This window comes from Perca fluviatilis, chromosome 8, assembly GCF_010015445.1.
Source record: "Perca fluviatilis chromosome 8, GENO_Pfluv_1.0, whole genome shotgun sequence".
In the NCBI taxonomy this organism is placed as follows: domain Eukaryota; kingdom Metazoa; phylum Chordata; class Actinopteri; order Perciformes; family Percidae; genus Perca; species Perca fluviatilis.
The window spans coordinates 30,866,138-30,889,936 of NC_053119.1; the positions used below are offsets into that span (position 1 = coordinate 30,866,138).

The 23,799-nt window shown below is 41.0% G+C and overlaps 1 protein-coding gene across 1 annotated transcript in view; it reads left to right on the top strand.

The window, feature by feature from the left end:
- The window catches only part of LOC120564323 (transcriptional enhancer factor TEF-1-like), a 137,108-nt gene extending 113,548 nt beyond the window's left edge, over positions 1–23,560 (top strand). Inside the window, exons 10-12 of the mRNA XM_039809172.1 lie at positions 17,200–17,340; positions 17,692–17,844; positions 22,549–23,560. Coding sequence (XP_039665106.1) covers positions 17,200–17,340; positions 17,692–17,844; positions 22,549–22,662 — 408 coding nt within the window. The 3' untranslated portion in view covers positions 22,663–23,560. The remainder of the gene's footprint in view (positions 1–17,199; positions 17,341–17,691; positions 17,845–22,548) is intronic.
- The last annotated feature ends 239 nt before the right edge of the window (positions 23,561–23,799 follow it).

The window sequence follows — 23,799 nt, forward strand, 5'->3', positions numbered from 1 at the left end:
GAGGGTGTGGTTAAAACAGTGCGTCGCCTTGTGCACACTCTGACTGAAACCGATTGAATCCAGTAATGAGTTGAAAGCAGTACTAAGGCTGTCATTGTCAACGTCCACATGGATATTAAAATCACCTACAAGAAGTACTTGGTCTGATTTAAGGACTAAACATGATAAAAACTCTGAGAATTCAGATAAAAATTCAGAATACGGACCTGGAGCCCTGTAAATAACAACGAATATAATTGGCTGTAATGTTTTCCATTTTGGATGTTGAAGATTAAGAACAAGACTTTCAAATGAGTTATAATGTAATTTAGGTTTAGGAGTAATTAACAGGCTTGCATCAAAGATGGCTGCAACTCCCCCTCCTCGGCCTGAGCCTCTAGGAATTTGAGTATTAATATGGCTGGGAGGAGTGGCTTCATTTAGACTAACATAGTCTTCATGGCCCAGCCAGGTTTCAGTAAGACAAAATAAATCAATTTTATTATCTGATATCAACTCGTTTACCAATACTGCTTTAGAAGACAGAGATCTAATATTTAATAGTCCACATCTAATTTTCCTATTTTGTTCTATTGCAGTAGTTTTAATTCCAATTAGGTTGTTAAGTATAGCATCTTTTGTTTACCTTTGTTTTAACCGATCTGAGCCGGGGGACAGACACCGTGCTTATTAGGCCTATGAGTGGGCGACTGCTCCAACGGAAGCACACAGGGGCGCGTAGCACTGCACCTCTGATTACTAATATCAAACTTGGGTTGTCATGGTTTATGTCTGATAAATTCGTTGAGATTTTTTGATATGAGAGCGGCACCGTCCCAGGTGGGATGAATGCCGTCTCTCTCAATCAGACCAGGCTTTCCCCAGAACGCCCTCCAGTTATTCACATCGCCCACATCATTAGCTGGGCACCACCCCGACAACCAGCGGTGGAAGGATGACGTAGGCTGTACATTTCATCATTGGTCAGGTTTGGCAGGGGTCCAGAGAAAACTACTGAGTCCGACATTGTCTTTGCGTATGCACAAAGTGACTCAACATTCATTTTAGTGATCTCCGATTTACGACCATTACCACCTACGTAAAGTATGATCTTACTGTATTTACGGTTCTTTTTGCCAGCAGCTTTAGATGGGTTTCTATATCGCCCGCTCCAGCCCCGGGGACACATATGACCGTAGGTAGGCCTACTGTAGCCGCCCGGGGCCGCTGGCTCACATATCGCAGTATAGAGCTCCCAATAACCAGAACTGGCTTCTCAGCGGGTGTTCGCTGGGTAGGGAGAATCTGTTAGAGAAGCGAAGACGCTCGGTTTAGAGCGACCTTCATCATGTGCACTCCCTGGTCTAGATCTAACGCTACGCTTCCCTCGGACAGTCACCCACTCGCCCGGCTGCTCGGGGTCTGCCGGGGGACAGCTAGCAGAAGCTACAGAAGCTACAGTATGTTGGCCCGCATTAACTACATGGTGCTGGCTAGCTACGGAAGCATACGATTCTGATTCCATGGTGCGGAGCCGTGATTCAAATTCACTAAGCCTTGCCTCCAAAACAGCGAATATACTACATTTATTACATGTATCGTTATCACTAAAGGAGGCAGGGGAATAGCTAAACATTTGACACACAGAGCAAGAGAGAGCAGGAGAGGGAGAGGAATTAGCCATTGCTAATGGCTAAGCTAAAGTAGCTAACAGTGTTTTAACAATTGTAAATTCAGCGAGTCAGTCGCTGTAAGTGAAGCTAAGTATAAGTGCTTGAGTAAAACAATTGTAATTCAAATGCAATCCAGGCAAATAAATGCTAATTTAAACAGTGAAGCAGAGTTCAGTAAGTTTTTGCCGGAGCAGCAAACTAGCGTTTGTAACACGGGAACACCGGAAGTGACAAAATACGCTCACCTTACACGTCGGCACGTCACGTTTACTTCACACCTAAATCGCTACAGAAAGCAGTTTTCCAAGGGATGTAGTTCTGGATAAAGAACAATTAATGTGTTATCTCTATAATATTGCTGTGTAAAGGGCCTTTCAGACAGTGGCAATGGCACTCCTGCCCTCTAAAACCCATTGTTTCCAATAACTTGTGCCGCGCCACTACTTAATTTCACTTTGTTGAGCAAAGCACACCTGCAAAAAAAAGAACACCTGCGAGCTTGTTCTGCCGCTCTGCTCAATTTATTTATTTTATTTAACTTTTATTTAACCAGGTAGGCCATTTGCAACGGCGACCTGGCCAAGAAAAGCATAAGCGTGCAGGACAACATACAGTTTCACATTCAATACAATACAGGAATACAGAATACAATAGGATACATAAAGTGCAGATTAAGTAAGTATTACAAAGCTGGTGCAAAGTGAAGTGTAAGTAAGACTATGGATATGCGAAAGTGATATGGTAATGTACACGAGTAGGCAGTCTATAACACTGCTGGGATGTAATGAAGACAGGGCGGGTGAATAGTGCAAAAGAACGTAAACGGAATGTGACAGCAATGCAGGTGAAGATGTGCATCTGTGCAAAGATGCAGTGGGGCGTGACAGAGATAATGGAATGCCATAATGCAATAAGGGGGTGCGAAAACAGAGCATGAATGATGGAGAACAGTTAGCACGTACAGTGATCGGACAGGAGCTCAGACAGACATACTTTGAAGGCAGTTAATGAGATAAGGGTTTTGAGTTTCAGGGTTTTTTGAAGTGCATTCCAGTCATTTGCAGTGAAAACTGGAAGGAGTGGCAGCCGAAGGAGGTGTGGGCTTTTGGGGTGACCAAGGAGATGTAACTGTTTGAGCGCAGGTTACAGGTGGGTAAAGCTATAGTGACCAGTGAGCGTAGATACAGCGGGGCTTTGCTTAGCAGGGATTTGTAAATGAGTACCAGTGAGTTAAGCGACGAGTGTGTAACGAGGGCCAGCCAACTAATGCATAGCGGTTGCAGTTGCAGGTGTTATAGGTCACAGAACGGATGACACTATGGTAGACAACATCCAGTATTTTCAGGAGAGAGTTTGAGGCAGTTCTGTAAATGACATCACTAAAATCGAGAATTGGTAAAATTGTCATTTTCACCAAGGCGAGTTTGGCAGCATGAGTGAAAGAGGCCCTGTTGCGTTATAGGAAACCGATCCTAGACTTAACTTCAGATTGAAGGTGATTTATGTGTTGCTGCAAGGAAAGGGAACTGTCTAACCAGACACCTAGGTATTTGTACACCGCCACATTTTCTAGTTCCAACCCATTGAGCGTGGTAATGCTAATAGGGTGGGCAGCAAACGATAGATGTTCATTGTTCAATGTTCAAACTGATTAAACTTTGGGTGCAGCGAGCTATAGATGTGCGCTGAACCCAGTGGCAAGAAGAGTGCAAACCGTGTTTGGTTTGAAAGCCTGGAAGTCTTACTGTATTATTGTGAAGTTTGGACTACTGAGTCCCTATTTAGTGCTGTGTTAAAGTGTCTTAATCACAGTGTTATTTGTGTCTTATACTGCTGGGACCTATTTGTGTTAAGTTATGTGCTATAGTGGATACATTAAATAAGTTATCCTTTTGTCAAAAAGAGCGCAATATACAATGGAGTTCTGAGTTGATGAAAGGATTGTTAATTGTCTCCCAACTGGCAAATTAAATTTCATCTATTTTGCTTTGCCTGCTTTGTTTGCTTCTCTCTTTCCCTTTTCCTAACCACATGCACATTCACTCGCACATATCTACACACCATTACCGGCAATTACGGCACTCTTTAAATTCACAGATAGCATGTTAGCATTGATTACTTATCGTAATTGCTAAAGTTAAATAAATTAAAAATAAAGTAAAATTTAAAAACAGTTGTCTTTGATTATTATTTGTGTATATGTGTTGTAATAACAGCTAGTTGCAGCAGGTCAGTACTCTGATTCACTCCTTCGCCGTTCACCTAATTAATGTGAGATCCAGCAAATATCTGCATGTTGCTGTTTCAGATTCCTAATATGGGTCTAATGAAATTAAACACAGCTATTATCAGTTGACTTGTGGCATGTGTTGAAAGAGACGGTTTGTGCTGAGATAGGCCTACACATTAATAACAATGATAAAAGATCACGTTTGTGCATGACTGATGTGTTTAATTTTTACCCCCAAAACAGAATAAAGTGTTAAGTGGGGTCATGCCTGTTTCTTTTACATCAGTTAGGTTTTGGTATGTGAGGCAAAGATGAACCTACTTTACTGTTTCGAGGCTTTGCCCATGTTAAATTGTGATATCACCAGTTAACATGGGCGTATATTTCTCTCATATGTTAACTTGTGTTAACTTAAACTAAAAGTCCAATATATAGATATAAATCACAAAACCATTTCAGCAGTGTGTAGTGTAGTGATATAGATGATGTAGAAGCTAGTCTGTCAACTTTTTTGTCCATGACATCCAAGGTTCGAAACCCAGCTAGATCCCAGCGTTTTTTCGTTTTATTTATTTTTTGTTAATACAATATGTGTCGTATTTGTGTGGATAATGCTCAAACGGACATGTATTACACATAAACTGGTAATGTTTTCAGTGATATCCTTTATTTTGTCTCACTTGCAAACACTAAGTAAAAATGTGAACCTCTGGCACTCGAGGGGCGGAGGCAGAGCAGAACGCTCTTCAAAAGTAGGCAGTTGAATATTCACTGATTTCATGCAAATATCACCAGTTAACATGATCACCAGCTAAACTGGCACACCGGGACCTGTGCAGGAGAGAAAGACCTTTTAAAAGTCTTAGTGTGTTCAGCTCTCAGTACGTTTGTAGCTTCTAACTGAATCTCTTTGGTTTGAAATTTGGGATTTAAGTGTGGTAGCAAAGGGAAAAAAACAGCAACACATCACTGGTTGGATGATTATACCAACCAAAAATTAGATAAATCTGATAAACCCCTAGAAGGAGCACGATGGAATGTGCATAAAATACATGAAAAACACATACAATTAAAAAATGTCCAACTTTTGGTTGGGCAGGGCTAATTAAAGCAAATTGGAAATATGTCCAAAGTAATGAGGGCGGGTACCAACTTTTGTGAGCAACTATGTCCAAATCGCTGTATGGTCTCGCAATTCTCGCAGTTATATATGTTCCTAAAGATGAGAACAATGAACAATGTGATGAAAGCATCAAAGGAACTTTTTCCGAACCATGTCGTGTGTTTGGGGGGCGCTATAGAGCCCGCTGGCCATGCCCAAGTCAAATAACTGCAGAAGCCAATTTTTGTGCTGGAGAGGATGATGCAACCAAGGCGGTGGTGATAATAAATCAAGAGAGAAGAAGGGTAAGAAGGATAATTTTCCCATAGACTTCTAAAGAAACAGACTTCTTTTTGCTACCAGTGGAGTCACCCCTGCTGGAAATTAGATACAATGCAGGTTTAAAGCTTAGTTTATGGTAGCCGCAGTGTTCCCAGCGCGAGGTATGCACGCCATAAAATTACGTCACTACGGCTGTCGTTTCCAGCGCAAATGTTCCACAAGCTGTTGTGGTCGTGCACCTATGAATTTTTGTAAAGCGTGTTATATACTGGACGCAGCGCAGCTGGCGCATACAAATGTGACGTCATGAGATCGCCGTGAGTATTTATATCTGCGCTGGTGGTCGCGACACTAGTTGCAGTCTTCTCCTGAACAGCGGTGGCGCTAATGAGCAAATGCTACCGACGTTGTTCTTTCTACAGACTAGAAGAAGAAGAAAAAGGTAAATAACGGCAGAACTGGCAGCAGCATTGCCGTCAATGCTTCGATTTGATTCAGTGAGCTGCTTCGTCGCATCAAGCCTTTCATTCACCATAAAAGAGCTCATCTCAACCCAGTAAGTTTACCAGAGAGACTTGCAGTCACTCTGAGAGTCCTGGCGGCCGGATATTACGTCATTTTGACGTCACAGTGTCGCGCGCCACCTTGGATGCGTCTAGTATAGACCCTTTGAACGTGACGTCACACTCTACTCCCGCGTATTATGAACGCCATGACGGACGGCAAGTCAAACGAGAACGTGTTCGCTGCTTATATACTGTGTATGGTTCGCTGTTCTTGTTCTCACGAGTCACATACACAATCTGCAGAGTAATCCTCACCAACACAAGCATGTGTATGTATTGCCTTTCTGTTTTAAATGACTGATAAATAATAATAATAATAAAACTTCCTCACCCAGCTAGCTGCCGTGCTAACCAGCTGTTCCTGCTAACACGTCCCACATAACTATCATCGGTTATTCACTGACCTACATATCCCAAAAAGTAAGCCGTTCTCTTGATCATTTAACTTAACACGCATACAAAAAATATTGGTTAAATTAAAGATGACATGGCACGGAAACTAGCTTCAAAAAGGCCAAACAACTGAATTAAATGCAGGTCTGCGGAGCTCCTACCCGGTTAGCCGACCAGCTAGCTGTAGAAATATCCACCGATCAACAGCGAATAGAATCACAGATAAGACGATGGCTAGATGTTACATTATGTGTGGTTAATACTGATCATAGACACTCCGCGTGATTTACTGCATGGATTACGCGTGTGATGAATTATTTCCCAGAGGGCGCGCTCGGTTTAGGCATCCATTAGAGAGTTGCATCGGCTCAGCCAGTGAACAACGGTACGTGCCTGTAGCTAGCTTGCTCTGCTAGCTGATAGCCGTTAGCTGCTAGCTGCCGTCCTGTGAGTGTATTCAGACAGGCTTCTGTGATCCCAATAACAATCCACGGTGGTGTGGCTATGTCCTCCAGAGGACAGGTCGGTCACGCGTATTGAAGTGTATTCCCCCAAAAAACAAACAGTAGTTGCGGTAGTAGTTGCTAGTTGTAGCAAGAAAAGGTAAACAGTAGTGTCCGCATCGGAGCGTAGTGTGTGAAGAGTGAAGAGCAGATTTGTTTACAAGGGAAGAAGCTTGGAGTAACGTAACTATGGAGAATATAGCAGATATACAACACACAGAAGAGCCTTTTGAGTTATATGGCGTCCTTATTTATTCGAACTGGAGTATACAGACGAAGAACTAGCCTCAAGAGTTGGAAAGAACGAGACAGACAGAGGGGCAACAGGCAGATGAACTTGCTGCGCCCGCAAAGCTAAAGCTAGCCTTCAGTAACTGGAAGACATAGCCACACCACCACCGCTCCATGGATTGTTATTGGGATGATTATCACAGAAGCCTGGCTGACTACACTCACCGGACGGCAGCTAACGGCTAACGGCTAGCGGGGCAAGCTAGATACCGGCAGGATCGAGACAGGGACCAGTGTAGGTGAATTTAAACAATGTCTGAAGAAGCCATGAAGAAGATAGTATAATTATTATTATTACATTTTATTTAGTGTTATTTATTTGAAACTAATGAAACTTTCCGCTCGTCTACTACACTATTTAGCTTGTGCTTCCAGTGATTCTGCCGTCCGTCATGGCGTCGTCACGTGGTCGTGGTCACGTGTTTGCAAGGGGTCTATATAAGGATCTTAACTATGCACCCACTGCGCGCGCTGCACTTTCAATTCTTCACGGTCGGCTGGGAAAGAGCAGGTTCGCCTCTACAAACATCTGTATGATTCTTCATGTACAGACCACAGGGAGTCAAACAGCCTTAAATATGTGGTCAGAGAGAGACACCACACTGGGAAAAGATTGTGGAAATACATGAGAGATCGTTTTGTCAAAGCTAAAAAATTGCTTCATAGAAAGTATTCTTAACAGCGTTACAGGCAGACAGTCCTTTCGATTTGGAGATGAACAACAGTCCTGTTAATGATTAGAGTAATGTTTCGTGGTACGTTGATGTTTAACATGGATGTGTTTACTACTGTTGCCAGGCAGCCTGCTTTCCTTTACTTCCGGTTTCTTCTTCTCTACTACTTCTTGCTTATTCACAGATTATTTAGTTTGTACGCCCTCTGGTGTTTCAAAGAATACTGCAACGAAAAATGCGTTGAGCATAAACATCTCCGTGCATGCAGGGTGTCACGCTCGAGTATACCCAGAGTTTAGCACTTCCACATTGGCTTTACTTTTCAGACCCGGAAGCTTCGTCCATTGTTTTTTATAGTCTATGGCTGAAAGGGGAGCAAAGCCACTCAACCCTCTGTGACCTCTCCACAGTCTGTTGAGCTGCAGAGTTGGGAGACGTTGATTTTTAGGATGGGGTGAGGGGGGATTGGTTAGTGATAAAAGCTTGTATACATCATCTGCCTTCAGATTAGCACATAGCAATGTGGTCTGAAGTAGCTAGGTGTGGTTTGGGCGTAACATGAAAATAACCAATCAGAGCGTCATCTTACATTCCCTTTAAGAGCAGGCGCGCTTGTTCCATGGCGGATTGCTATTATGACGGCAGATTTGCCTGGCGCATGCCAGCGGGAGCTGTCCGAGATGCGGCAAAGTAATAAATGCCCGTCTTGGCCGGGTGGCAATGTTGCTGCGGCCTCTCGGGCGCATCTCCTCAAGTCTGGAGAGGATTGCTGCAGCCATGGAGCGTGGGCCTCCAAACGCACCACCTGCACCTGTTGTGCCCCTTCCTCCTCCCCCCACTCCATCTCCGTCCACCCTTTCCACCAGGAGTGCATCGCGCATTACTCCCGGACCAGATTCCGCCCGAGTCTCCAATCCCACCGTAGTTCAACATCACGTCTCCTTAATTCCTCTAATATTTCCTCATTTATGTGATCAACACATCCATGATTTATGGAAATGTTGTGTAAAACACAAGCCACAAAGAATGCTGCGACTTTTTGAGGACTGTACTGTAAAGTGCCTCCTGATCTATCCAAACACCTGAACCGCATTTTCAGTAATATTTTTCTTTGTAATATGTATGGTTTGCAAAAATGGGAACTGCTGTGTCCGTTTAGATGAGAGAAGTGTATGCGCGTTGTGCACACGCTACATTATGGCCAGGCATGCGCCCCTAAAATAGCCTCTGAATAACGCGCTACTGACTTTAGACTAGCGCCAGTGACTTTAGACCAGGTTTTTCCTGGTCAGTGGCGGAATTGTTTTCTGAAACTGCAAAATAGCCCCAGGTAACGTTTGCGCCGGAACACGCCTCCTCTTTTCGCTCAACCGCCCCCAGGAGCGCAAATACATTCCGTAATTTACCGACGTGCGTCTGTGGAGGGAAAAGTCTGCTGTGCGTCGGCTGCAAAATAGGAATGATACATGCGTCGGTGTACAAAGGCAATTGCAAGAGTGCAAGATATGGCCCTTAGACTTTATTGTTGGCTGGGGTTGCTGGAGTGTAAATTTCCCCAAATCTAATAAAGAGCAGAAGGAAAACACTACACAGTAGATATGCCTTTTCTAATGGCTTTTTGTGTAACCTGTAACCCCACTTAATAGTGTATTACATGCTCATTGGCTTTGGAAGTAATTAAATTGGATGAGCGTGTTTGACAGTAGAATCATGCAGGAGATGACAGAAGCCTGTAGGCCAGTAAAGTGTCAGTATACAATAAATGTTAAAGAGATGAGATGTGCTTGTAGCATCAGGGCTCGACATTAAGGCTTGTCCGCTTGTCCGGGACAAGTGGATTTTTTGTAGGGCAAGTGGAAGAGAAATTTACTTGTCCCACTGGACAAGTTAAAACTCAAACAAACTAAAATACCATGTTAGTTCACGTCATGTGCCACTCATTACATCTATGTTACCGATTTGAAACGATAATTTCTTTCCCCCACAATCCCGGTCAGCGGACCGCTAACGTTAGACCCAGCCCACTGTCCAGCTCGTTCTCTGTAAGCAATGCAGCATGAAAAGCACGGTGAACCTGCCGTTGTTAGTTAGCTAACGTTAGCTTGCTAACTCCGCCTTAACGTTACCTCCTCGCCACATCGTTGACAGAAAAGGAGAGACCCGGTGCTAATACGGCACCGGTGCCTTAACGACCGTTATCTACCGGACCGAATTGCAACGTGGTGCCACTGAAATGCCTGCGCTTCTCGGGATGCTCAAACGGACGTTATAGGCAACCTAAACATCCGCGCGCAATTGTTACGCTAGTTAACACTACACTCAACAGCAAGTAACGTTAGCCTAGCGTCAGCTAGCAGCTGGAGTAAACAGTTAAAATGCTGACAGCTAAACGGTGTAAAAGTGTGTCTGTATTTCACTGGAGAGGAACATATGACAGTGTGCCGCTGCTGTTGTCGGAAAAACACCGATGTTGCGTTCACTTGAAATTCGCCCCGCCAGCGTCGTGCTGCATTCAAAGTTGTTGTAAAATACCCTTTTCCTATCCAGCGGTTGTTTTTGTCGTTTAACAGGAACTTACTGGTGAAATAAGTTATTGTTATAAGTTATTGTTGTTACATTTTTAATAAATCATTTAATTTTGCCTTAGCAATAAACAAGCCGTTCTATAATGTCGTTTTTTGAAAAATAAAAATATGCAGATTAAATATCAGGTAATAATCAACTGTAAAGTAGCTACACCTTTTTAAAAGGATCCTTTCGGTAAATCAGCCTCTGCCGGGTAGAAATTTGTCAAATTGTATAAAAAAAGTTAACACCAACATTTAGTGGCAAAATCCATTGTTATGTCTACAAAATTATTTTAGATATAGTAGAAGTTCAAGTCACCACAACCTCTGGTCAAAATATTGACTTAGTATCTCAGAATATAAACTAAGAATCTCAAAGTAATGAGAAAATGTCAAGTATTGACTTAGAATTTCAATATATTGGCTTAGTATCTCAATATATTAATTTATCTCAAAATATTGACTTAGTATCTCAATATTGACTTAATATCTCAATATATTGGCTTAGTATCTCAATATATTAATCTCAAAATATTGACTTAGTATCTCAATATATTGACTTAATATCTCACTATATTGGTTCAGTATCTCAATATATTGATTTAACTCAAAATATTGACTTAGTATCTCAATATATTGACTTAGTAACTCAGAATATTGACAAAGAATCTCAAACCAATAAGAACATTTAAAATATTGACTTACAATCTCAATATATTGACTCAATATCTCAAAGTATCGACTTAGTATCTCAATATACTGACTAAGTAACTTAGAATATTGACTAGGAATCTGAAAATAATGACAAACTTTAAAATACTGACTTAGAATCTCAATATATTAACTTCTGCACACCGGCGTGCAACATATAACTTTGTATTATGGAGTCTGGAGATCCTTTTTTCTTGTTGAAGGGGAAATCTATTATTGGGACACGTTTGTTTCTACTGTTTCAACTGAATTGTATTAATGTTGATAGTGTTTGGATGCTTTCAACGGTTTGTTCAAATTCTGCATTAGCAAAACACAATTTTTTTATAAAATGATGAATCTTTACCCGGACAAGTAACTTTTGTGCATGGACAAGTGAAACGTAAATGTACGTGCCTCAAAAAGTTAATGTCAAGCCCTGAGCATGACAACAAACAAAGAGAGAGAGAGAGTGTGTCATGTAGAGAGGCTTCTCCCTGAATGTATTTTAAAGCTCTCTGATATACCACCATTGAGCATGTTTCGGATAATCTGCTGTTTGATGTTTGTGTTTGTGAATGAATGTACAAGTGGGTTATTTAGCATCTGAGTGTGTGTGTGTGTGTGTGTTGTAGGATTCTCGTAGGGTACAGATTTGATCATTGGCAACTTATCGAAGATGTTTTATCAACATTAATAAAGTTATGAATATGGTTATTAATAACTTTATCAAATCGACAAACAATCAAAACGGGGCACCACCCTGCTAGTCAGGGACCAATAATCAAACTGTGGAACAGTCTCATTTCTGTGGTAATCCCTTAAAAAGGAAATAAAGGAAGGGGTGAATCCAAGCAACGGACCTGATCGACCAGCAATTGTTACAACAAGTACACAAATAATCACAAGCAACTGCTAATTAAATATAATAAGATTTATTAACTTCACAATTATCAGTAGCTAAACAATAATCCTTCAATAATAAACTCATATACCCTTTTATAATATCACAACCAAAAACAAAGCAAAAACAAAGCAGCATGTGTCATGGACACGTCTGTGTCTGTGTGTGTGTGAGTGTGTGTGAGAGAGAGTGAGTGACAAAGTAGGGGGCGGTGTCGGAGTGTAGTTCTAAACACCAAAACAACTCCAAAGATGGCTACTCCTGTGAGCTGCACAAAACTATTTAGCCTCAAGAGGGCGGTAGTGGTGCTGCGTGCGCGGAGAGGGCTGAAGAAGCCGGGGGGGTTGCTAGGCAACGAGAACGCTTAGCTGATCTGGTAGCTAGTTCCTGTTTTAGCTCTGTACGAACGTAGGGAGATCCCACGTGTGAAGCTACAGCGTTAGCTTAGTAATTGCACGGCTAGCCTGTGTCATGTGTGTGTGTGTGTGTGTGTGTGTGTGTGTGTGTGTGTGTGTGTGTGTGTGTGTGTGTGTGTGTGTGTGTTAGTAAAGGAAGAAAGAGAAGGAGAGTAAAGAAAAGAGGCACTTCTGATCTTAAGATATTGATAACGGCCAGCTCAGTGGCTTAACAGCGGATTCATCGCGATTATCTCGCGGACAGTAACTAAAACTCCTGAAAGGAGTTAGCAGATAGCAATTACGGTTTTAACCCAGCTACTTTAACACAACATAAATATATATATATTATATATATTCACAGAACAGATTAATAACCAGATATGGCCCATACATGATTACAATCAGATCACATTAATGGCACAGTGGTAGCAAACCCTTAGCTCATTAGTAACAAACCAAAACGCACTAGTTCTAATATCTGCCCAGAACTGTGTAAGCCTCTTACTGTACATGCATTGTTTGTCAGTTAAGTCTCTCGCCAGAGCTTAACGATCCGTTTCGTCCGAAGCAGAGGAGACGAGACGTGATCCAGGTCGACCAAACAAGAAACAGAACCTAGTCCTTTTCTTGAATCCAGGCTGATTAAGCCCGCTGCAGATGAAGGAATACTTCGGCCAGTATTCCCTCGGATCCCTTTTGTATATCAGGCCGATATAAACTTTGTACCAGCTCGAAACTCGACCAGCGAGGGTGATGCTGGTTAGCTAGCTAGTCCGGACTAGTGCCTCCTTTCAGCAACCGGGGTTACCGTGGAAAGCGAAGAAACACACAGTGCCGACAGCTTTTATCCTCCCTCCGCCTCCTAGTGGCGGGGTGGTACATTCAAGGACCCGACGACCAATGGGAAAACTGCAACCTGGTCACAGGTGTGAAGCAGTTCTTTGTCTCACCACCAGTCTGCCTTGTCCCACACGTGTTAAATCCACTTTCTCCATCTTGCGAAGTGCTTCCAAGTAGCAGCCTATAGGAGTTTCGTGAAACTGGCTTTGGAATTCACATGTAGGCCAAGATCCTTTGTCCTGCCTCTTCTGTGTCTCTGCAGTCAACTCAATCTGAGCCAAATCACTGTTTAACCAGCTTCTTGGTCCCCAACAGTGTGTGTGTGTTCGTTCTCAGCCTTAAGACACACAGGGCCAGATGTACGTACATTTGGAAATGTAGCGTTATCAGCGCAATGTCCAACCCGCAGAAAGCGCACACTGTGATACTTCAGCTTACGTTGTATTTACCAAACCTGCAGTTCATCGGGTAATCAGCGCCTTTCTCCGCCTACTATACCGTAAATTGCACTGTTGCAAAGCGTTAAGTACTTGTGCTATGATACGGCTGAGTGCAGACTGCGATATTCCCACTGCTGATGCTATGACTGTTTGATGATCCTGATGCCAATATTTGTAATGTAACGAGGAGTTAACAACTGCTGGAATGGAATGTGAACGCTGAGTCGGAGATTCAATTTCATCTTTGATTTCTTCCAGTAACTGTAATATTGCATGGCTGCTTAATCTGTAACGCTTAATTATTTTGTGTTCACTCAACTGAAAAAGTGTGATCCTTGTAGCAAAATCCTTTCAGCTCGTCTCCTTTGCTATGTTTTCGTCTTGCTCGGATTACTGCTGCCATTTCACCAGGAGTCGGAAACCCGCTTGCAGCTGGTTTACACCTGCTTTTAAGAGGCAGAGAATTTTCACAGCAAAATAGAGGCGCGCTGTCACGGGCGGTTTTTGTACATACCACAGAATTCATAATTAGGCGCACTTTACGCTTCCCCTCCCATCTCTTTATGGGAAACTCCCACTTTCCCCTTGACCCTGCCGTGAATGCATATGCGTGACACGGAAAAGCGTAATTTGCCATTTTCAGTTCCCGCGACAGGCAGTATGCGCTTATACACCAGTGCGGCCTGTTTGTACATACCCCGCCATGCTTTTACGCGCACATTGCGAAACAAATACGCCTGAAGTGGGCGCAAAAGCGTTAGTACATCTGGCCCACAGTGCCTTAGAGAACTAATACTATTACAAATAGTAGTAGATGAGTATCCCACTATTTGTATATTTTTACAAAGGTTACATTAAGCATAAATAAAGCTCTTTAAGATTTGGATAAAAATACAGCTATTTTAGGGTCAGTTCACACAAATTAAAAGAAAACGTATTCGCTCAGTCTTTAAGATTTCTGCCTCCTCGTCAATACAATGAAGGGGAACAGAATTTTATTGGTGGTGCTTACAGCAACTGAAAAGTAAGTTTAACCCTTTCACAAGCAGCTGTCCACCAGGAAGTCAGTTAGTACCAACTCAATCTGTGCAGCCACACATTTGTTTATTGTATATTTTGCACTCAGTTTGGATAAGGAAAAAAACTTCCCCAAAACAATTCTTTACATGGTAAAGGCAGAGCAACAGGGGAGAGATCCTCCTCCAGGATTGACGGACATTGAATAGATGTTGTGTGTTCAAAGCAGACAGAAATAACGTTAGTAAAATTAAAATTAAAAAAACTATTTTCCAAAATCAGTATCCCTTTTTTGATAATCCACAGACCTGTCTTTGAGAAGTTCTCCAGTGGAAAGTAATTCCAATGAAAACTGTCCACCATTGTATGTGGTGGAGTTAGAAATATCAAAGGATGATGCCTCAAAACCGGGACAAATAAAATCAAGACTATATATTTCTAATCTCACCACTAGTAGGTGTAAATCACAGGTGTCAAACTCAAGGTCCGGGGACCAAATCAGGCCCCTCACAAATGTTGATCCGGCCCACATATCAATTTAGGTTCACAATAAATCCGAAACTGTTTTTCAAACTTAGAACAGAATTTGTCAGATTTGCCCACATTGAGATTTTAAAATCCCCACAGACCCGGTGAGTTTGCATATTTAGGCTGTGAAACTGGTTGTTGTGAGTTGGCTGTGAGGTAGCCAGTTTTAAAAATGTAATCATTGTTTTGCTTGATTAGCTAAACTCTATAGCCCTATTCGCACGGGATAAGTATTATCTAGGGACCTCGTGTGAATTATAAATTACCCCCCCACGTCTGAGTTTCATCTGGCGCATTCGAACGGGATAAGCGAAGCCTGTGATTTTACTCGAATTTACTGACATTAAGCAACAGTAGAAACATGGGTGTGGGTAGCTCTGCTACGTGTGTTTGTGTGTGGTAAGATCTCTCCTTTTTCTTTCTCTCACTTTTTTCTCCGGGTGGTGTCAAGCAGGGTCCGGTTAGATGGATAAAACTAAACATTTCACCAGGTCAAAATCTATAAGCTCAAGCTTCACGCTTGATTTATTTGTAACATTAACCTCTAATTATGAAGTGAGCCCCCTCGCTTGATTGTGCATTATTTTTGATAAGCTATTGCTTGGAGATGTCTTGTTGTTATCTCTAGATGTATGATACAAACATAAAAAATATATTTACCGCATGCTGCTATACATGTCATCCATCGCCATCTAATCATTCATTTTTTGCTCTTCGCGCACTTCTGCTGTTGTTTCATCTTTCTCTTTCTGCAAATTGTATATGATGTATCGCGACATGACCCAGCACCCAAAACACTGTCAAAACACTCCAACGCGCCCTCCATTCTTCGCCAAAGATGGATAAAAGGTGCAAAAGAAGGAAATAGGTACCTTGAAAAACAAAAAGCCCCGCGAAATCCTGGACAAATCAGAGATGCGCATCGGGACTAATATTATCACAGGGGCCCGTTGGCGGAAAAATGGTGGGGGTTTTTGTGTGGAATTATTACTTTACCCCGCTTCCAAAAAAAATAGGTTTTTATGGGGAATTTTTCTTTCAAAATTACAGACATGACCGATTCGCACGGGATTAAGATCACAGACAACCTCCGCAATTATTACAAATGACCGGAGGTCACCAGGTAATACTTATCCCGTGCGAATAGGGCTTATGAATGCTAAGGAACTATTTTGCTGACGTTTTTTTAGGGTTTTATGTTGACCAAACTGTAAGTGAGAAGATGCAATAATACAGTCAAAGATATTTTATTTTTTTCAATTAAATGGACCTTTTTCACAGCAGACATTTTGACTTGTCATAGTAGGAAAAGCACAGCTTAAATTGATAACCTTAACAATGGCTCAATTCCATCAAGTGTCCCAGTAAGCTATTTCAGTGAGTCAGCATGCACAATACCAGGGCCTCTCCTAAGTGGAATGCAGCCATCATTAATGGTTTTGAATACACCTGTGCTAGTTATTTGAGTTTGTCATTGTCATTCAAAATTGCATACAATATGCATTAATAACTTTATTAATGCATATTGTGTGCAATTTTGAATGACAATGACAAACTCAAATATGACCGTGAACTCAATAAGTGATGAGAAACTGTGCCTGCCAGGTTTCAGACACAAGGCCTGAATTTCATTGCGGGTATTGCACATAATTTAATCGATTCCAGCAAATCTAGTACTTCTAATGTTCAGCCAACATTTGCACAGGTGTGGAATCATGTGCGGTATTTGTAAGGCTAACTTAACTACGTTAACAACAGTGAAATGATGTGCGTGTGTGTAAGGCTAACTTAACTTAGTTAACAATGGTGAAATGAGCTGCTTGATTTGTAAAATGTGCAGCGCACCTTTACCAGCCAATGTTTCATAACGTCAAGTCGTGAACATGGATTCAGCGCACAAAAAGGGATTAAAACTAAAATGATACTGTGAATTCTCTGAGTAATACAAACCTCACCAATCTGATGCTCTTTTCAGAGCCTGTCCCCTCGCCCCCACCCCGCCCCCAAGAAGTTAGATTTTTGATTAGAAGTGTAGATGGATTTGATTGTTAGATTTTGATCAGTGAAATGTATACTGTTGTTAAAGGTGTAGGTGGTAATGTTTTTTTTCATTGGTTATCAGGCGGATCTGAGTTATAATGTGCAAGATGACCCAGCGGCCTTCTACGGCGTCACCAGCCAATATGAGAGCTCGGAGAACATGACCATCACCTGCTCCACCAAGGTCTGCTCCTTTGGCAAGCAGGTGGTCGAGAAGGTGGAGGTGAGGATGGATTCAAATCTTTGTGGTGCACCTTGGTAATCCAGGATCTTTTCATGGACATTAATGTCTGATGTGTTTAATCACTAGAATTAAACAATAAGAGAATTAGTCATTTAGTATATACTGACTTTTAGTCCCAAGCTCCAAAACACTGCATCCTACACATCTCATAATGCAACTTGATACTTCCTGACCCTTTCTGCCTGTAAGACATTATACAACTTTTTTTACAAGATCAGCTCATGACTTTTAAACTGATCTGTGTACTAAAAGAAAATTGGTAGAGTTCCTCTTTAGTGGTCAATAATCAATTTGTTTTTAGTAATGGTAACCGATTTTTCTCTCTCTCAGACGGAGTACGCAAGGTTTGAAAACGGGCGCTTCATCTACAGAATCAGTCGCTCTCCGATGTGTGAATACATGATCAACTTCATCCACAAGCTCAAACACCTGCCTGAGAAATACATGATGAACAGTGTGCTGGAGAACTTCACTATTCTGCTGGTGAGGACATCAGTCCGTGTGGCTGTCTGTGTGGGTTATGATATTAAAAAATTTACCTGTTAGCATTCCGCCCCCTTTTTTTTAGATGGGTAGGTGTGGGGTACAGGGGATCTTTAGGGGGAGACAGCAGGTCAACAGTAGATGCAACATAGAAGTGGTGTACTGTATATCATCTGAAAACTGGGAACCTGAAGTTTAATTTGAGATGCACCTCAGCACGGTATTTCAAGTTGATTTAGTCGCAAATCAGAAATAGAAATTGATTAATTTACTGATTAAATAATTTAAATAAATTGTGAAAGTGTATAAGGGCTTGGAACATTATGATAAAAGTATATGATGGCCATTCTCATGCTCACTTATGTCTCATAGGATGTTGCAGCAATTTTTAGGGTGATACCATTTGTTGCACAGATTTGGTGCTAAATTTAACCATTTTCTACCACTCAGGAATTGATCAAAAATGGTAAAAAAAAATCCCCCTAAAATACCACATTAAGACCACCAAGACCTCAAGACCTTAAAAAATGCATGATGTGATTTTTATATCAAAAAACATTTCTGTAAGAATCGCATTTTTCAGCGATTGGATAACACTTTTGTTCTGGAAGCTGCTGAGAAATCTCTTTATTGTCAATATACTGAAGAAAGCCAGATGCCTTCTAAATGCGGCTGTGATTATCGTAGAGGTCACAATAGGTAATTTAATACTGGTCTCAAACAAAGAAATGGCTACTATGGGGTCGACATCCTCAAACATGAATACAATTGTGCTCATCTGTGAATACACAGTCACGCAGTCATACCCAATTTATTCCAAAATTACACATTTGTACTGCATGAGAAAAATGGCATGGTTTGTTCCCCAAACTGCATGGGATTAGCATAAAGCGGGCTGTGAAGGGGAGACTTTTGTGTATCCACAGAACCCTTTTTTATTTAGATATCTTGGGGTGAGAGGTCAACCCTTTTCAAAATGTAGCCTAACTTGGGAGCATTCTTTAAAACTAGCCCTGTACAGTCTCTGAGAGACAAAATGTCGGCCAGGCCATCGGAATGTTAAGAGGTTAAAGGGTAATTTAGAAATGTTTTAACCTAGACCTAACCCTATTCTCCCATGCATTTGTGTCCAAGTGATTAATGTGAACAAAAATATTTGAATTTGGTCCAGCATTGAGTGAGAACGCTGTAATCGGCAGCTGCAAACCAGGCTGCAATGTATATAGAGATGTCAAGGTACGTCCACTAAAAGTGCTAGCCACTGATGATATTATAAATGTCTGATTATGAAATTATGGGAAGATGATTAAGTGTCGTTCTAAAATCTTGCCAAATGCGAGCGGTGTCAAACCATGGATGTTTTCAGTTTGGAATGTGAGTGGGGATAGAGGAGTTCCCTGGGAGTTTGTTGTTTTGGAGTACAGACAACGTAGCTTTGTGTTTTCAATTGCGCATTTCCAAAATGCCAACTAAATGTCGAGCCACACTTCACGCAGCTTTAATAGACGTTACCTTTGGATACAGACAGGGACAGACTGGGGCTAAAAAACAGCCCTGGACTTTCTCCCAAATAGGCCAATCATCCAGCCATTCGCCCATAGCCGTGCGCAACAGACACTAGCCAGGATGTCCTGATACTATGCCACAATACTGTAGCTATCAGACAACGTATTCACAGCAAGTAACATCTCAAAACCAATGATGATAATTGGAATTGTGTTTATTAATGAAGCCTCAGCCTTCAAATAAAAACAAAAAAATGTACAATGACATTACAACTGCATTGAAAATAAAATATAAATAATGAAATGTCACTGGCTACAGAAACCCCAAATTACACAAACTTGTAATTATAAAACAGGACAGATTATTGACAACACTTTCAGAGATAAAGTAGGCTACTTGCTGTACCTGAACATGGGGATTAGATATTCTGTAGACCTATACCAAAACTACACTGAGAGTGTTAGTTACTATATACTGTAACAACTATTCAAATATAATGTAAATTAAAGAATTAGCATTGAATAATAGTAATAATTAAAGCTGCGAGCAGCGATGGACGGGCCCTTGCGCCTCTCCGCACGTCGGGGTTACTGGCAGACGCCACTCCTTGCGACCGTTCATTCACTCGGCACTCAGACACTACAAATCGTCACCAATGAAAAGGGAACTCCTTGCCGAGTTCAATGATACCATGATACCTCACACAAGACTCTACGTCATACGGTTCATCAGCTGTGAAAGGGGCTGCTAAAGCGTAGAGGGCGGGCCAAACCATTACCAATGAATAAGGAAGTCTCTGCTGAGTTCAATGATATCTCACACAAGGGTCTACATCAAACGTAGTTATAAAGGGGGCGTGGCTAAAGCATAGGGGGTGGGCCAAACCATCACCAATTAAAAAGGAACTCTCTGCTGAGTTCATTGATACCTCACACAAAGGTCAACCTTTAAATGGTTCAAATGTTATGAAAGGGGGCGTGGCTTAAGCTTAGGGGGCGGGTCAAACCATCACCGATGAAGAAGGAAGTCTGTGCTGAGCTCAATGACACCTCACACAAGGGTATACCTTAAACGGTTCAAATGTTATGAAAGGGGGCGTGGCCTGAATAAGTGGGCGTGGTCATATTATAGGGGGCGGTTCAGTATCACATGTAGACCACACATTCTGAGTTTCATGCAAATCGGATGATGTTTGTCATATAAGGCGCATTTCATGTTGCCAGCAGGGGGCGCTATGACCAAAATTCAATTTTGGCCTGTAGGTGTCCTCAGGCCTGGACCCTTGTCAATCGTGAGAAATTTCTTTTTTTTTTTTTTATCTGGCCGGTATTTCATCTAGACCAATTCCCTTCGCACACTTAAGTTCATTCAATAACTTTAATACCTCATCCTGTGAAACCATAGAAAGGCAAAAAGAGTCTGCTACAACTCCAAGCTTAGAGTAACTTAGACATGGCGTCACCATCATATAACCCTGGTTTTCTTGGTAAATTTTCAACTAAGTGTCCAGCTATAGAAGTAAAAAAGGAGTTAAATTTATCCGCAACCTTTAGTTGATTTGAAGAAAACTCCCCATTTATATTAAGGCAAATATTATTTGAATTTGTCTTAAATCTATTACTGAACCCCATTTGTTTCAATGACTGCCAAAGTTTATTTGGGTTACCTTTATGCTCAGTTAATTTATCACGAAAAAAGTCTCTTTTACACGTTTTAATCTTCTTTTGCACTATATTCCTTAACTTCTTATAATTATCCAAGTCAATTTGCTCTTTACTCTTCCTAAAAACAGAAAAGGCTTTATTTCTATTAGTAATTGCTTCTAAAATATCACCATTCATCCATGGCTCTGACCTCAGTTTTACTCAAATCGTTTTTATAGGAGCAACTTTATCTAATGCCTCTAAGAACACATTTTTAAACTGCTCCCATGCCTCATCAACATCCAAACATAACACTAGAGGCCAATTCAGTGATTTTAAACACTCAATAAAAACCTCACGACTATATTTTTTTAATGACCTGATCTTAATTGTGTGTTGTTTCTTCAGTGCAACTTTACATTTTTTCCTTGTACAATAAATTAATGAGTGGTCACTCATAGTACAATGTACAACCCCACTCTGAGAAATCATAGATTGCTCTGATACCAAAATGAGATCAATGACCGTTTGACTCAATTTAGCTACTCGCGTGGGCTCTTTAATTATTTTCTGTAGATCCAGAACCTGGCAAAACCTATTAAAGGCTTTATACATCCCATGATTTTTGTTAGAAACATCAGTATTACACCTATCATTATAACCTCACCCTTAAAATCACTACATGATTTTACATGGAACAAAAAGTTCTTCCAACAACTGATAGAAATTATTCTGATCATGAGGTCTATACAGAGCCCCAATTAAAATAGGCTTACTTTTAGTTAACTGTACATCAAACCACACAGCTTCAATAAGATCATGATTTAAATCCATTCTGCGGTTAAAACAAATATCAGCCCTAATATAAACACATACTCCGCCCCCATTACGATTTCTATCTTTTCTTAAAACAACATAATTTTCAATTTCAATTTCTATATCACTGATCGAAGCGTCCAGCCAGGTCTCTGAAAAGCACACAATCTCAGCTTTACAATTACACATCATCAATCATATCTCATCTAATTTAGAAAAAAGACTGCGAACATTGAGGTGCAATGTGTAGATCTTTGGTGAGAGAAAGTCCAGGAACGGAGACTCGATAATTTTCATAATCATGATGCACCCCCATGTTGAAAGCTGACTATGCAATTCGCTAAGATAGGGATAAAGGCAGCCTATTATAACATGTCCAGCTCCTGGCACTTACCAGTACCAGGAAAGACACTTACTATAACAATCATAGCCTGTCAGTGGCAAAATCAAGCACTTTTAGTGGATTTACATTGATGATGTGCATTTGTCCGATCGCAGCTGCCGATTACAGTGTTCTTACTCAATACTGGACCATTTTCAAAGATTTTGGTTCACATTAGTCACTTAGACACAAATGCATAGGAATGTAAAAAAAAAAAAATCAGAAAATACCCTTTGTTTTGTGTGTATGTGTGTGTGTAGATGCATTTTTAATACATCACTTTTTTTATCCTTTCTTTCCTCTGTGTGTGTGTGTGTGTGTGTGTGTGTGTGTGTGTGTGTGTGTGTGTGTGTCCAGGTTGTGAGCAACAGAGACACTCAGGAGACCTTGCTGTGTATGGCGTGTGTATTTGAGGTGTCCAACAGTGAGCACGGAGCTCAGCACCACATCTATCGACTCATCAAGGAATAACACACACTTATACACATGCACACATAGAGCCTTTTTATTGGTGATTAATGGTGACATTGGAGGTAAAATGTCTAAAAACTGAATCCTACAAAAGTGTCTTTCAGCCAAACAACTCGACTTGAGTAAGGAAATGGCTGCATTTGCACTGCTGCTCACAAAACACCACAACAAGAATTGGGTAATTATTATTTAACATCGGATATGATGCAGTATGTTGCAGAATCCTCATCAGCAGGAGCATCCCCACATATACATCTTAACTCCAGCCTGAATATCTTGTTGTTGATTAGCTGTAAAAACCACAGTGATCCAACACATCAGAATCGACCTGGGTGGTTTTTCCAAAAACATCCCGACTCTGATATCACCTGGAGATGTCATGTCTCCTGCTAATTGGTTTATTCCCCTCTTTCTCCCAGTAAATTTGTATTGTGCTGTTCTGTAGATGGAAATGAAAGTAGTACTTCTGTCAGGTGCTTTTGGGAAAGTCAACCCAGGGCCGAAAAAACAAATCTAACAATTTCCGCCCCCATGTGACAAACGTGTGTTATCTGCCAAGATAAAGGTCAGACCCTGTGTATCATTAATAACCAGAGCAGAAAATTACACTACTGCATTATCATATAGTACCGTATAGAGGTGGTTTTGTACAGATAGCCACTGCAAATTGTGAGCTGCAATCTTGCACAAAAAAGAGGTTTCTTCCCAAAGAAAATAAATCAAAGTTTTACCTTTTTGTATGTACTCTTTAAAGTATAGAATAGCTTCGAAACTTTGGGAAATTGTTTATTGATAGTAGCATATAGACTATATTTTAATTCCAGGAACACTATCTAAAATGTATGTTAATAAGAAAGTATAATTTAAATTAAACAATACAGGTACCTTTTGTGCAACAAGTGACTCTTCATCAAGATATTTTTTTAATATTTTAGTTAAATCAAATCTTTATATTGCTGCATTTTTTAAGACAAATACAGAGCTTGCCTGTCAGTGCTTCACAATAAAAGGCACTACGTGTTTTGTCAGATGAAGCGGCATCAGTAGGAAATGTTGGGTTAGTACTGGCAGAAACTTTGTTTGGGTTTGAGTTCATGAAACCCAATCCTTAAGATTAAGGATTATAATTTGAAATAT